The sequence below is a fragment of the Chelonia mydas genome, chromosome 7 (assembly GCF_015237465.2).
Source record: "Chelonia mydas isolate rCheMyd1 chromosome 7, rCheMyd1.pri.v2, whole genome shotgun sequence".
NCBI classification, from domain to species: domain Eukaryota; kingdom Metazoa; phylum Chordata; order Testudines; family Cheloniidae; genus Chelonia; species Chelonia mydas.
In genome coordinates this window covers 117451353-117467962 of record NC_057853.1, presented here as the reverse complement: position 1 = coordinate 117467962, position 16610 = coordinate 117451353, and the positions used below count along the sequence as shown (strand labels likewise).

The 16610-nt window shown below is 45.6% G+C and overlaps 1 protein-coding gene across 2 annotated transcripts in view; it reads left to right on the top strand.

Moving 5' to 3' along the window:
• Window positions 1–16610, top strand: part of CFAP58 (cilia and flagella associated protein 58) — a 109577-nt gene that overhangs the window by 34832 nt on the left and 58135 nt on the right. For both annotated transcript variants that reach the window (XM_043551813.1, XM_043551814.1), the window contains exons 10-11: window positions 2165–2326; window positions 6415–6561. In XM_043551813.1, the coding sequence (XP_043407748.1) occupies window positions 2165–2326; window positions 6415–6561 (309 nt within the window). The remainder of the gene's footprint in view (window positions 1–2164; window positions 2327–6414; window positions 6562–16610) is intronic.

Genomic DNA, 16610 nt, shown 5'->3' with positions numbered 1-16610 from the left:
CCCCTCCCCGTGTGAACCCTAAAGCCTTAAAGATAATAAGGTAAATAAAAAGAATCCAACTACGCAGTATTTCTTTTTAACGGGCTCAGTCAACTTGATGTTAATTTGAACGTTTGTACTGCATAGTTCCGATGGATTGCTGTTGAACTTGCTTGAATATGAGTAATTTTACCAGGTGTCCTGTATTGAGCATAGAGAAATATGGTCACTCTAGCTTCGATGGTATGTAAATGAATAGGCTTTGTGATGGCCCTCTGCACAGAAGTGAACTCCCCCTGAATGTTGCTGGCTGCCTTCAACCCTATTAGATTTGAGGGCCCTCAGCCCCTCACAGAATCAGCCCCTGGATCACACTGTGCGAGCCTTTTTGGTATTTGTAAAGAGGAATTGTTTGAGTTTCATCACTTCACAAAAGGTGTAGTCAGCGTAAAAACCACGCGTACCAACTTGGAAAACTTAGTCTAGAAGTTTATTACTTAAGTTGCATCAAATACAAGTTAAAGAGTTACAAATGCAGTGACCTACTTTCAAATCCTGCTTCAGCTTATATAGTCACTAGGCGACGCTGCAGATTTTAAACACTCTTTATTGATTTTATCTCACTCTTATTACTATTGGTAAATTGTTTTAACACAAAAAGAAAAGGCAGGAGTAGATTATAAACTGGTACTCTGCTTTCATATTGCATTGCAAGCAGTTTCTGGGCTCCTCTGCAGTCAGCTACAAATGTGCTGGAACTCCAGCCCCATTGCTGTGATAAAACGTTCTATATTTAGATACGCTTAGTCTCCAGAGTTGGGTGAAGGTGTCTTGTAGAGTAATCAATTCATTAAGCTCTTGCCCCATAGCCAGCCCCCTAAAGACCTTACAGTACATTGGCTCTGCTGTCACATTCACAGAAGGGGACAACTATGCTAACTGCTAACTTTGCTGTTATTGCGTGTCTGTTCCAAACATTTTTATATTTCTTCCCGTGAATTTATATGAATATAAATTCTACTGCTCCTTGAACCATTACTTTCAAAGAATGGAGACCAGACACTTGGGTATGAATTGCAATTGTAATTCAGAGTTTATTCCTCCTGCGTGTCTATGCATAAAGCTGTTTTCCTCATTTGTTTTTATACCCCTTGGTATTTCTGCTCATCTTAAAGGTGGAATTCTTATCCCACCCCGCACGATGAAACCAAAAGCAGATATTCTTCACTTTGTGCCCCTGCCCATATTTAGTTTTCTTTCTGTGCAATATGTGGTGCATTCTGGTTGAATAGCCATACAGTGCTGCTTGTTTATGCTCATCTGTTATGAAATCTGCGCCAGCAGGGTGAAGGGGCTTATTTTTGATAGAGCATCACTAAAAAGTCCAGCAAAATAATCAGGCAAACCATTTTTGTTGTTTCTTCTTTAACATAGTACTTGTCATTCCCCTTGAAGTGGTATGCCACCAACACTTTAATAAGGATCTCCCTCTCAAATTCTCCATCTCCATTAGCAACAAATGTGATCTTCCCTGGGCAAAATATCCCTCATCAAAATCCATCCCCACCACCATCCGTCTCCACACTTCACCATTCCCAGCCCCTCATGAATGCTACTATAGTGGCTTCTTACCTGGCTGTTTAGTTGTAAATATAGTTGATTGACTCCCTTATTACTGTAATTATCCATCAAACATTTGGGATCAGATATTAGTTCAAACAACATTTAACTGGAAGGAAGAAAGAGAGACTGAAACCTCTTGTCCTTCACAATGATCTATCTGCAATCGTAACCAGTTGGAATATATCATACATATTCTCTTTCTGTCTCTCTCCCTAATGAGTAGCTGGTAAACATCTGAACTCTGGCCCTGGCTTTCTAAAAAACCTAATAACTTTTCCTATGAATGCTGCTTTGTGTTGCTCTGACCTTAAAATGTATATGTATTCTGCCTTTGTATCTGAGCCAAAGCCTAGGCATCAGGTAAAAATAAAATGTTCCCCCAAATCAGCAACTCAGAAAGGTTAAATTTCCCACTTGGACCAAACTATTGTGGCTGTTGGCACAGATTCTTATTATAGGGATTTGCAGCTGCCACCTTAGATAAAAATCACAAAGTTTTGTCCCATCCTGATAACCATGGGAAGATGGTTTAATCATGTTCATTTCCTATTTTCTGCTCCAGGTCCTCCAGCACATGGAAGATATCAAAGTGCGGGAAATGCAGATCTTTGACTACAAGAAGAAGATAGCAGAGGCGGAGACTAAATTAAAACAGCAACAGAATCTGTATGAAGCCGTGAGATCAGACAGGAACCTATACAGTAAAAATCTGATTGAAGCTCAGGTACAAGAATACATTTTTTACTCTGTGATTTTTGCTTGTTTTTTTTTTTTTTTTTAAAGAAAATCATTCTAATTTATACTTTTGGAAAGGAAAGACAGATAAATAAAATCTGCACAGGTGATATGTGTGTGTATATTATATATGTGTGTGTGTGTGTGTGTGTGTGTGTGTTGGGCATTAATTTTTTAGGTCATCTGCTAATCTGGACAGTTTGCATTTGGATTGAGAAGTAAAATTTGCAGTCCTTGGGTGCAATGTTGGACTGCTCCCTGCTTTGCATAAGGACCCTGGCACTTTGGAGAGATATATTCATATCATATAGAGAAATTTTTCCCTTTCTTTCCTTCCTCCCCTCTTCTCTGCCCTCTGTTAGGTTTGGTATAAGCATATGGCAGACATGACATAAGTGAAAATGAACACCCCCCACCCCCACCACCATCCCCTGCACCCTCTCGCTGCTGTGACTCATGTATAAGAAAGCGGCAATGGAAGAAACACTTGTCAGGTGAAGTAGCATTTTCCCACATAACTAAATGTTTCCACCTGGCTTGTGAATTTCAGGCACTGTCATTCCCCTCAGATTACAATCCTCCACCTTTTCCCTGTGAATCCCTCCAGCCATACTGGAGGAAAGGTAAAGATCACTTGTATAAAAATATAGTGCATTATTCAACAGTAAGGACCTAAACACTACAGAAACCCTATAGTAAACTGCAGAGTCTGGGCTGTGGATGACTGTGGTTTAGAGCCTTAGAGTATTTGAGAGAACAAGGAAATATAAGATAAATATATAGATCACACTGGACATTTATAATCTACCCTGAGTAAGGGGTGGCATTAGCTGCATTGCTCAAGGAGCAGACCAGAAAATGAGCTATGCCAGAGAGTTACTTTTCCTACGTGTTCCCCACTCTGGGTATGTTTGCACTATAATCAGGGAGTGCCATTGCCGGTCATGTAGACATACCTGAGCTAGCTTTGATCTAGCTTGCTAAGGTCCTGGAGCAGTGAAGCTCTGGCAGCACCAGCTTCAGTGCAGACTAGGTGCCCGAGTAATTACCCAGGGTTTTGGGTGGGCTTGTATAGCCCATGCTGAAGCCTGTACCACCATGGCTTCAGTGCTATGGGTACTCAAACTAGCTAGATTAAAGCTAGCTGAGGTATGTCTACACGTCCTGCTATCATGCCCCATTGGTTTCAGTGTAGAACTACCCCAAATCTGGGGAGGAGTAAGTTACTTCACCCCTTAGCGTGGAGCAGCTTCCTTGCTCCCTCTGTGCATCCTACCAGCAACTCTGGCCACCAGTGAGCAGAGGTGGATCCAAGACTCCTGTGACTTCCAAGCTCTCTCCGACCCTTGCTCACAGCCAGACGTTTCAGACAAATAGCTCCTGCTCTCCCCACTGCAGCTGGAGTCACTATCTGAGCAGAGCTGGTCAGGAGAGTAATGGGGAGGGGGATGCTCTCCTGTACTTCCTCTCTGTGGCCAGGTAAGGGCTGTGACAACATAACACTTGGTAATTGAGGATGGGTAGCTAATGTTCGTGTGAATGTTTGCATGTGTGAAGCATCTGCAGAAATAAGGGTCAAGCCTTATTGTCACTGTGGCAGATCCCAAATGTGGTCTCCTGGCAGATCAAGTGGATTGATTCTAGCTAGGTCCTTAAGGTGGTCTGGCTGGACATTCAGATTTTGTCCATCTTGTTGTGCCACCGAAGCTTTGGCAACCTTGTGATTGCTGGCTGTGCAGCGGCATTTCTTGGACTCACAGTGCCTGAATTTCACATACTTCATAATTCATTGGTCCTCCATCCTAATACATGTTCATACCAAGAAAGGCACCAAAACCAGGTGAAGCATGTAGAGAACACTAAATTACTTTCCTTTTATAATTGTTAAAGATACAGTATCAATTTAGAACACAAACTTCTTGCACCCTCCTACAGAATTATCAGATACACTCTGACGCATTAAACTCTTTAGCTAACTAAGGACGTCTCAGTTGGAGGCCCTGGCATGGTGTATGTATATATACAGCCCACACAAAGATCTGTGCAGGATACTACCTACTACAGAGGCCATTAATTTACCCTTTAATGGATTATTTGATTTATAATTTGTGCTAGCTGACAGCTCTGTGTGTCAGAAGACTGCTGAGGATAAAACATCCTTTTGGTTGTAATCACACTGTACTGTATGTGGAAATAAAAACATAGTAATTCATAGTTCAGTAACAAGCCAGCCAGCCATGGAGAAAAAATGGCTTGGCTTAAAAACTATGCAAAATAGTAATTCCTCTTGGGAAGTAATATAAATTGGCAAAAGGTTGTTTAGATAGAAGAAAGCTAGCTGTGGATATTTTTGGATTGTTTAATAACGAAAGGCTCTCAGTTAACCTGCCCAGCCCACGATGCTTCTGCTCTCCAGGACACCCTAATCTCCAACTCAGTAAAATCTCTTGGAAAGGGACTTCTTGGCTGGATTTGAAAGCATGCTTTCAGCTTTGGGGTTCTTTCCAACATTGGGAACACATTTATTTGTTTATTTAAATGAAACTAACCCTGTCCTTTGCAAAAATCAGGTGACCCTTCATGTCCTCTTCCACACACAAAGATAGCAGTGTATTTGGGTATGTATCCAGGCACCAGATTTTAAAATATCTGGTCTTCTTCTTCTTGCATTTAGTTTTCCCCTGTTACATTTACATGAGTAATTGTCTGTATATGCACATGCGCAGTTCTAGTGGCAAAGGTTACATCATTGTCTGGTCATTTAATTGACTTAGTACCACAGCACTGGTCAGCAGTGTTTATGGAGTTGCAGTGTATTCCCAAATCCCTTACTGCACACGATTTCAGGCATCTGCCAAATACATGTGTTGAATCCACTGATCTTTTCATATCACACTGTTACCAACCGGTCACTGCAATCATAAATCTAATGTATATGCCTCAGTGTTATTTGTGAAAAGTGCTGTGACCCATCGTCAGTCTCATTTGATTAACTTTGTCAGTGTCAGTACTCTGGCCAGAGGCTTGGAGTTGGAGAACTGCTGTGTTAAGAGTCGTATGCAAAAATATTTCACTTATCTACCAAGCGAATCTGCATGTATTGAATGTACTGTCCTCCAGTTTTCTGTCACCATTCCTCAGAGTCACTATCAGTCACAAACAAAAGCAGCCTCCCAATGTTGTACTAGCAGGTGACTCTCTGGATATAGGACCGTATACGTACGTGTATAGAAGTGGTTCCATAGGATAGTTATACACAGTCACTGATCTCTCTGCCACGCTATCTAACTTGACTTCAAACACCTTGCTGTATATTCTGGGGCTGGAACATGTGAAAAATGCCTTCAGCCAAGGGACCTTTCTACCTCCTAACACCCTCAGTCCCAAACAATCAAAGCCTGCATATAAGAGATGGCTGGCTGACCACTTCTGATGTGTGCATGGGTATTTGTGAAAGATTATGCTCATTTGCCTACAGAGACATGCCTTGGCACATGAGTACTTTCATTTGGAAAAATAATAGCTCTTCCCCCAACATTTGTGCAAACAAAGCACAGTTGTACAAATGTTTGTTGAAGAACAAGCCAATAAAGTCATGAAAACAGATGGATAGGATCACAGTTGCATTATTCACTTATATCCACTGCTAGGTCCTGTTATGTGTCCAGCGCTCTAAATAAGGTGGCTCACAGGCTTATTGTTGTTGTCAATGTCCTTTTAACAGTCTGATTACTGCAATATCATGCCAGCATGAACATCAAATGATCATTTAATGGAATTGTTTTTCTTTGCTAACGTTAAAAGTGATGTCTTGTATGCACAGCTTAGTAGGATAAGGATTTGGTTGAGAGTCTTCTCCTCTCAGGTGCTGTGGTTTAATTTAAAGTGTCAATATAGCTTGAACTTCCAGGCGCAAAATAATTGAATTCTCTTTTATCCCTTTTTAGAATCATAGAAATGTGGGACTGCAAGGGCCCTCGGGAGGTTACCTAGTTATCTCCCCTGTGCCGATGCAGGATTAAATATACCTACATCACCCTGACAGATGTTTGGTGAACATTTGTTTTGTCCCATTAGGATGAGATCGCCGAAATGAAGAAAAAACTGAAGATCATGACTCATCAGGTTGATCAACTTAAAGAAGAGATCGCAGCCAAAGAGGCAGCTCTTGTGAAAGTACATCTGGAACATCAACGAATAGAAAAGGAAAAGGAGTCTCTAAAGGTAAGGCACCTTAGTTGTGGGGCATTTGCCAGGACTCATTAGGAAGGAAAGGACATGGTTTCGAAAGTTCTTTCATATTCCCTGGCCCATGGTACTTTGCTGAATTCTTTAAGAACTATTCTGTAATTGAAGAATAACTCTCAGGGGCCTTTACAGGTGTGAGTCTTCCATGTTTGTGGTGGAAGAATAGATCCTTTTGTTTCTCTGCACCTAAAATTGTAGTCGTCAGATTCCTAGATTACCTGCTGGAAGTTTAAATTCTCCCTCTCTTTCAAAACCCCAAACTGTGCTCACACATATAGGGTTTTGTGGGTGTGCTGACTGCATCATTCTCTGTATAGTTGGCCCTCAGAATAGGAATTATTATTATAAAATTATTATTATCATAGAATTATGAATTATTTTGGGGAAGAGGATATTATACAAGAGGATAAGACTAAATAATCAGAGTGGTCCCTTCTGGGCTTGGAATCTGACTCTGTGATTACAAGTTTTGTTTCCTTTAACTTTTCATAGAATCACAGAATCATAGAATATCAGAGTTGGAAGGGACCTCTGGAGGTCATCTAGTCCAACCCCCTGCCCAGAGCAGGACCAATCCCAACTAAATCATCCCAGCCAGGGCTTTGTCAAGCCTGACCTTAAAAACTTCTAAGGAAGGGGATTCCACCACCTCCCTAGGTAACCCATTCCAGTGTTTCACCACCCTCCTAGTGAAAAAGTTTTTCCTAATATCCAACCTAAATCTCCCTCACTGCAACTTGAGACCATTACTCCTTGTCCTGTCATCTGCTATCACTGAGAATAGTCTAGATCCATCCTCTTTGGATCCACCTTTCAGGTAGTTAAAAGCAGCTATCAAATCCCGCCTCATTCTTCTCTTCCGTAGACTAAACAATCCCAGTTCCCTCAGCCTCTCCTCATAAGTCATGTGTTCCAGACCCCTAATCATTTTTGTTGCCCTTCGCTGGACACTCTCCAATTTATCCACGTCCTTCTTGTAGTATGGAGCCCAAAACTGGACACAGTACTCCAGATGAGGCCTCACCAATGTTGAATAGAGGGGAACGATCACGTCCCTCGATCTGCTGGCAATGCCCCTACTTATACACCCCAAAATGCTATTGGCCTTCTTGGCAACAAGGGCACACTGTTGACTCATATCCAGCTTCTTGTCCACTGTCACCCCTAGGTCCTTCTCTGCAGAACTGCTGCCTAGCCATTCGGTCCCTAGTCTGTAGCGGTGCATTGGGTTCTTCCGTCCTAGGTGCAGGCGTCTGCACTTGTCCTTGTTGAACCTCATCAGATTTCTTTTGGCCCAATCCTCCAATTTGTCTAGGTCCCTCTGTATCCTATCCCTCCCCTCCAGCATATCTACCACTCCTCCCAGTTTAGTGTCATCTGCAAACTTGCTGAGGGTGCAATCCACACCATCCTCCAGATCATTAATGAAGATATTGAACAAAACCGGCCCCAGGACCGACTCTTGGGGCACTCCACTAGATACCGGCTGCCAATTAGACATGGATTCATTGATCACTACCTGTTGAGCCCGACAATCTAGCCAACTTTCTACCCACCTTGTAGTGCATCTATCCAGCCCATACTTCTTTAACTTGCTGACAAGAATACTGTGGGAGACCGTGTCAAAAGCTTTGCTAAAGTCGAGGAATAACACGTCCACTGCTTTCCCTTCATCCACAGAACTAGTTATCTCATCATAGAAGGCAATTAGGTTAGTCAGGCATGACTTTCCCTTGGTGAATCCATGCTGACTGTTCCTGATCATTTTCCTCTCCTCTAAGTGCCTCAGAATTGATTCCTTGAGGACATGCTCCATGATTTTTCCGGGGACTGAGGTGAGGCTGACCGGCCTGTAGTTCCAAGGATCCTCCTTCTTCCCTTTTTTAAAGATTGGCACTACATTAGCCTTTTCCGGTCTTCCGGGACTTCCCCCGATCGCCATGAGTTTTCAAAGATAATGGCCAATGGCTCTGCAATCACATCCGCCAATTCCTTTAGCGCTCTCGGATGCAATGCATCCAGCCCCATGGACTTGTGCACATCCAGTTTTTCTAAATAGTCCCGAACCACTTCTTCCTTCACAGAGGGCTGGCCACCTCCTCCTCATGCTGTGCTGCCCAGTGCAGTAGTCTGGGAGCTGACCTTGTTCGTGAAGACAGAGGCAAAAAAAGCATTGAGTACATTAGCTTTTTCCACATCCTCTGTCACTAGGTTGCCTCCCTCATTCAGTAAGGGGCCCACACTTTCCTTGTCTTTCTTCTTGTTGTCAACATACCTGAAGAAACCCTTCTTGTTACTCTTAACATCCCTTGCTAGCTGCAACTCCAGGTGTGATTTAGCCTTCCTGATTTCATTCCTACATGCCCGAGCAATATTTATATACTCATTCCTGGTCATTTGTCCAATCTTCCACTTCTTGTAAGCCTCTTTTTTGTGTTTAAGATCAGCAAAGATTTCACTGTTAAGCCAAGCTGGTCGCCTGCCATATTTACTATTCTTTCTACACATCGGGATGGTTTGTCCCTGTAACCACCATAAGGATTCCTTGAAATACAGCCAGCTCTCCTGGACTCCTTTCCCCCTCATGTTATTCTCCCAGGGGATCCTGCCCATCAGTTCCCTGAGGGAGTCAAAGTCTGCTTTTCTGAAGTCCAGGGTCCGTATTCTGTTGCTTTCCTTTCTTCCTTGTGTCAGGATCCTGAACTCGACCATCTCATGGTCACTGCCTCCCAGGTTCCCATCCACTTTTGCTTCCCCTACTAATTCTTCCCGGTTTGTGAGCAGTAGGTCATGAGGAGCTCCGCCCCTAGTTGGTTCCTCCAGCACTTGCACCAGGAAATTGTCCCCTACAGTTTCCAAAAACTTCCTGGATTTTCTGTGCACCTCTGTATTGCTCTCCTAGCAGATATCAGGATGATTGAAGTCGCCATTAGAACCAGGGCGTGCGATCTAGTAGCTTCTGCGAGTTGCCGGAAGAAAGCCTCATCCACCTCATCCCCCTGGTCCGGTGGTCTATAGCATACTCCCACCATGACATCAACCTTGTTGCTCACGCTTCTAAACTTAATCCAGAGACTCTCAGGTTTTTCTGCAGTTTCATACTTGAGCTCTGAGCAGTCATACTGCTCCCTTACATACAGTGCAACTCCCCCACCTTTTCTGGCCTCCGTGTCCTTCCTGAACAGTTTAAATCCATCCATGACAGTACTCCAGTCATGCGAGTTATCCTACCAAGTCTCTGTTATTCCAATCACATCATAATTCCCTGACTTTGCCAGGACCTCCAGTTCTCCCTGCTTGTTTCCCAGGCTTTGTGCATTTGTATATAGGCACTTGAGATAACCCGCTGATCGCCCCTCATTCTCAGTATGAGTCAGGAGCCCTCCCCCTCACACGCTCCTGCTCGTGCTTCCTCCCGGTATCCCGCTTCTCCACTTACCTCAGGGCTTTGGTCTCCTTCCCCCGGTGAACCTAGTTTAAAGCCCTCCTCACTAGGTTAGCCAGCCTGCTCGCGAAGATGCTCTTCCCTCTCTTCGTTAGGTGGAGCCCGTCTCTGCCTAGCACTCCTTCTTCTTGGAACACCATTCCATTGTCGAAGAATCCAAAGCCTTCTCTCCGACACCACCTGCGTAGCCATTCATTGACTTCCACTATTCGACGATCCCTACCCCGGCCTTTTCCTTCCACGGGGAGGATGGACGAGACCACCACTTGCGCCTCATACTCCTTTATCCTCCTTCCCAGAGCCACGTAGTCTGCAGTGATCTGCTCAAGGTCATTCTTGGCAGTATCATTGGTGCCCACGTGGAAAAGCAGGAAGGGGTAGCGGTCTGAGGGCTTGATGAGTCTCGGCAGACTCTCCGTCACATCGCGAATCTTAGCCCCTGGCAAGCAGCAGACTTCTCTGTTTTCCCGGTCAGGGCGGCAGATAGATGACTCAGTCCCCCTGAGGAGAGAGTCCCCGACCACCACCACCCGCCTCCTTCTCCTGGGAGTGATGGTCGTGGAACCCCAACCTTAGGGCAGTGAATCTCATGCCTTTCAACTGGTGGAGTCTCCTTCTGCTCCCTTCCCTTAGACGTATCATCTGGGCCACTCCCCACAATGGTACCTGTGGAGAGAACATGAAAACGGTTACTTACCTGTATCTGCGTTGCTGGTACATGGACGTTCCCCCTTCTTCTGGAGGTCACATGTTGCCAAATTCCTTCACCGTCCTCCTGTCCCCGCTGCGCAGCCTGCTCTGAATCTTCAGAACCTTGTGCCCATAGAAGCATATCCTGACGTCTGTCCAGGAAATCTTTAGTTTCTCTTATGCAACGCAGGGTCGATACCTGTTGCTCCAGACCTTGAACCTTTTCTTTTGTGTCTGTAGCTTTAAGTGCTAACAGTACTACCAGAGTTCTCAGTCCTGTATTGCTGTGTAACTAGCAAGCACAAGCCTTCAGGGAATCAGGTAGTATCTTACAGTAGCTCCCTCTGCCCAGAAAGAAACTTCACTATTGTATGATCTAGAAAGCAGAAAAATCTGTGTTAAATAAAAGGAAAGTGGCCCAGCAATCTCTGGTTCTTTTTCTCAGCATTCTCTGTAGTCTCTCCTTGGATATATTATTACATGTGTGTTGACAGCTGAACCCAATTTGCTCCTGTCTCCCAAGTCTGAGAGTTAAGGAAACAGTATCCATAGCAGGTCATTTTTCTCTTCACTTACTCCCATAAAAAAATCCCCTGCCATTTTCCATAGTGCTTTCTTTTTGTCAATGTCTCGCTATGGTCCAATGACTCCTTAGGTTTTCAGCCACTGTCAGCATATTACAGTTATGACAGGATGTCAATAGAACTGTATAAAAAGGTGATTCCTCTATCGGTTCTGTCTTAGAGTTGTTATATCAGTTACAGAGAAACCAAACAGCACCTAATATTCTGTGGGCAGGATTCTGCCTTAACTAGTTCCCAGCCCTGTCTTGTCACCTCAGAATCATCCACCATCAGTTTGACAGCAATTTGATTGCTGCACTGTTTTAGCTACTCAGTTATTCACTAGCAAGTATGTCCACGGGTCAGCATCATAGTAGGGACTGGCTTTGAGGCATTGTGGTTTTTTTCACCTATGTGTGTCTGCTGAGTGCAGAGGTAGAGAACGGTGAGAGGAATCACTGACATAGGCACAAAAGAGCCCAATTATTCTTGTGGCATGAAGGTTTTAATTTGTCGTGTTTGCACTGATATGAAGAAAGCAGGCTTTGACTGAAAAATCAGTTTAAGTGAAATTGTGTAATGTGGAGGAGTAAGATTCACACAGGTGCTTTTCTGCAAATACGAGGTTTAAGCTTAACGCAGTAACTTACAGAGATGTGTTACGTATATGCATGATGAGCGAACTTTACATGAGGCCTGATCCAAAGCCCACTGGAGACAACAGGAGTCTTTCCATTGATTTAGGCAGGTTTTGGATCTGGCCTGTGGTTCGAAGCGGTTTGGTTAAGCGTCCGGATGTTGAGAGGTGTGTATCTGAAACCTGTAAGAATCTTGACCCTGTAGAATTGAGTGGGAGACTCCACACAAATAGCTACTACTGAGATTTCTAGCACGTGTGGTTCCATCGCAGGCAGAAAGCCCTTGGGAACAGCTTTCTCATCGGGTTGCAGCATTCCTGGTTCTAGCCCTGGCTGGAGATTGAAGGTTAAAAGGCCCTCTTCCCTGAACATTTCAGAATCTAAATAACCATCTGGTTTGAATTTGGTTCTAGATGTTGGCAAAGGTTCAAAAGCATTCTCATTTTTTTTCAAAATGGGTTCTCCTGTTTCTAATAACACTCTGGGCCAGATCCTCAGCTGGCTTCAAAGAAGCAGCACTGATTTACACCAGTTGAGGATCTGACCCTTTATCTGCATACAATGTAACTATGTGTGTAACCAAGTCTTGTTTCTCTTACCTTCTGTATATAAGACCCCAATGCTGTAGCTATTGAAACCACTAATCCCACCAGACTTCTGCTTGAGTTTGTAGGGCCATGGAATGAATAGCAGTGGTTAGATTCTTTACTGTTATCCGCCAGCCCAGATTTATATGTACTCAATGCATTCCACTGAGGGGATTTGTTTATGTCAGTGTTTCCTGCCAACATCTAATGCCACATCTTGTTTACGACTTGTATTTTCTGTGGCATAAGGAGAATGCTGAATTTTGATATATTAAAAAAATATTACAAAGCATTGCCAAATGCCTGGGCAATTTTACCATTTGTAGACAGCTTTTACACACTGTTGATTGCATTTTAATGTAAAGTGGCTTACATTTGTGTTCTGGTGATGGATTCTGATCAGCATCCAACACTGAGTATGAGAGATATGAATGTTGCAGATATGGAAAAATAAAAGTTTTATTAAAGAAAACAAGAGCGGAACAAGATCTTTTATTATGATGATGGAATTGTAGTTTCTGTCCTCTTAAATTATTGCTGTTTCAGGCACACCCTTCATCACATTCTGATTCTCTCACGTTTGTATGGTGCTTTTTCTCAGGAAGCACCTTGGAATCAGATCCTAGCTAAAGCATTTCTTTTATTTGTGTCCAGGCTTAAAACCATTTGAACCTGTACAAACAGACCTCATTAAGATAGTGCCATCTTGACTACGGCTAATTGCCTAACAGTGCTAGATACCTGTTTAGTAATCCAGCAAGACCTTATTACTCTTTCTGTGGATAAATGTGTTAAATTTTAGAACTCATGACAACGGTCAAGTCCTATCTATAGCACAGGTAGATAGTTTGCAAGCTGTCTCCACACAGTTTTGCAATGGCGTATCACTCCTGATCAGTGGTGACCCCTGCTATTCCAGCCTTCCCCGCCTCACTCTCAAATCTGCTAAAGCACTTTAATTTTGACTTTCAGAGCCTTCTGCTATTCCATATCTGGCTGTGACACATTTTTGCCCATGAGCCTTAATCCTGACCTACAACAACCCTTGTTATTCCAGTCCTGGCCCTCTTCATAGCTAATCTCACAACTCTTCTGAACTGTACCAAGTTTTGCAAGATGGTGTGGCAAATTGCTGGCACTACTGTGATGGGTCTCGCGCTTTCTCTTCGGGGGTGGGGGGTGGGGGTGGTTCAGGGCACCGTTTCTTGCCCCTGAACTGGGGTAATAACTGCCCCACTAGTATCCTAGAGGAGGGGAGTGAAAAGGGAGGGACCCGGGCCTAGGGAGAGCGGTAAACCACTAGAGCTAGCGGTTCCTTCCCCTGGGCTACTTCCCTCTCCTGCCCTTCAGCTTGTGGGGCTTCCTGCCCTCCCTTTGCACAAACCAGGGGTCCCTTTACCTAGGGTCTTGGTCTTCTTAGCCCACCACAGCACTTCTCCAAACTCTCCTCTACTTCTCTCCAAACTGCTCTCTGCTCCAACGCCAATCCACTCTGCTTCAACTCCTCCAAACTGCTCTCTGCTCCAACGCCAATCCACTCTGCTTCAACTCCTCCAAACTGCTCTCTGCTCCAACGCCGATCCACTCTGCTTCAACCCCTCCAAACTGCTCTCTGCTCCAACGCCAATCCACTCTGCTTCAACCCCTCCAAACTGCTCTCTGCTCCAACGCCAGTCCACTCTGCTTCAACTCCTCCAAACTGCTCTCTGCTCCAACGCCAATCCACTCTGCTTCAACCCCTCCAAGCTGCTCTCTGCTCCAACGCCAGTCCACTCTGCTTCAACTCCTCCAAACTGCTCTCTGCTCCAACGCCAATCCACTCTGCTTCAACCCCTCCAAACTGCTCTCTGCTCCAACTCCAATCCACTCTGCTTCAACCCCTCCAAACTGCTCTCTGGTCCACCGCCAATCCACTCTGCTTCAACCCCTCCAAACTGCTCTCTGCTCCAATGCCGATCCACTCTGCTTCAACTCCTCCAAACTGCTCTCGGCTCCACCGCCAATCCACTCTGCTTCAACCCCTCCAAACTGCTCTCTGCTCCAATGCCGATCCACTCTGCTTCAACTCCTCCAAACTGCTCTCTGCTCCAACGCCAATCCACTCTACTTCAACCCCTCCAAACTGCTCTCTGCTCCAATGCCGATCCACTCTGCTTCAACTCCTCCAAACTGCTCTCTGCTCCAACGCCGATCCACTCTACTTCAACCCCTCCAAACTGCTCTCTGCTCCAATGCCGATCCACTCTGCTTCAACTCCTCCAAACTGCTCTCTGCTCCAATGCCGATCCACTCTGCTTCAACTCCTCCAAACTGCTCTCTGCTCCAACGCCAATCCACTCTCCTTCAACTCCTCCAAACTGCTCTCTGCTCCAACGCCAATCCACTCTGCTTCAACTCCTCGAAACTGCTCTCTGCTCCAACGCCAATCCACTCTGCTTCAACCCCTCCAAACTGCTCTCTGCTCCAACGCCAGTCCACTCTGCTTCAACTCCTCCAAACTGCTCTCTGCTCCAACGCCAGTCCACTCTGCTTCAACTCCTCCAAACTGCTCTCTGCTCCAACGCCAATCCACTCTGCTTCAACTCCTCCAAACCGCTCTCTGGTCCACCGCCAATCCACTCTGCTTCAACCCCTCCAAACTGCTCTCTGGTCCACCGCCAATCCACTCTGCTTCAACCCCTCCAAACTGCTCTCTGCTCCAACGCCAATCCACTCTGCTTCAACCCCTCCAAACTGCTCTCGGCTCCAACGACAATCCACTCTGCTTCAACTTCTCCAAACTGCTCTCTGCTCCAACGCCAGTCCACTCTGCTTCAACCCCTCCAAACTGCTCTCTGCTCCAACGCCAGTCCACTCTGCTTCAACCCCTCCAAACTGCTCTCTGCTCCACCGCCAATCCACTCTGCTTCAACTCCTCCAAACTGTTCTCTGCTCCAACGCCAGTCCACTCTGCTTCAACCCCTCCAAACTGCTCTCTGCTCCAACGCCAATCCACTCTGCTTCAACTCCTCCAAACCGCTCTCTGGTCCACCGCCAATCCACTCTGCTTCAACCCCTCCAAACTTCTCTCTGGTCCACCCCCAATCCACTCTGCTTCAACCCCTCCAAACTGCTCTCGGCTCCAACGCCAATCCACTCTGCTTCAACTTCTCCAAACTGCTCTCTGCTCCAATGCCAATCCACTCTGCTTCAACTCCTCCAAACTGCTCTCTGCTCCAATGCCAGTCCACTCTGCTTCAACTCCTCCAAACTGCTCTCTGCTCCAATGCCAGTCCTCTCTGCTTCAACTCCTCCAAACTGCTCTCTGCTCCAACTCCAATCCACTCTGCTTCAACCCCTCCAAACTGCTCTCTGCTCCAATGCCAATCCACTCTGCTTCAACTCCTCCAAACTGCTCTCTGCTCCAACGCCAGTCCACTCTACTGCAACTCCTCCAGACTGCTCTCTGCTCCAACGCCAGTCCACTCTGCTTCAACCCCTCCAAACTGCTCTCTGGTCCACCCCCAATCCACTCTGCTTCAACCCCTCCAAACTGCTCTCTGCTCCAACGCCGATCCACTCTGCTTCAACTCCTCCAAACTGCTCTCTGCTCCACTGCCAATCCACTCTGCTTCAACCCCTCCAAACTGCTCTCTGCTCCAATGCCAATCCACTCCGCTTCAACTCCTCCAAACTGCTCTCTGCTCCAACGCCAGTCCACTCTGCTTCAACCCCTCCAAACTGCTCTCTGCTCCAACTCCAATCCACTCTGCTTCAACCCCTCCAAACTGCTCTCTGCTCCAACGCCAATCCACTCTGCTTCAACTCCTCCAAACTGCTCTCTGCTCCAACGCCAGTCCACTCTGCTTCAACCCCTCCAAACTGCTCTCTGCTCCAACTCCAATCCACTCTGCTTCAACCCCTCCAAACTGCTCTCTGCTCCAACGCCAGTCCACTCTGCTTCAACCCCTCCAAACTGCTCTCTGCTCCAACGCCAATCCACTCTGCTTCAACCCCTCCAAACTGCTCTCTGCTCCAACGCCAATCCACTCTGCTTCAACTCCTCCAAACTGCTCTCTGCTCCAATGCCGATCCACTCTGCTTCAACTCCTCCAAACTGCTC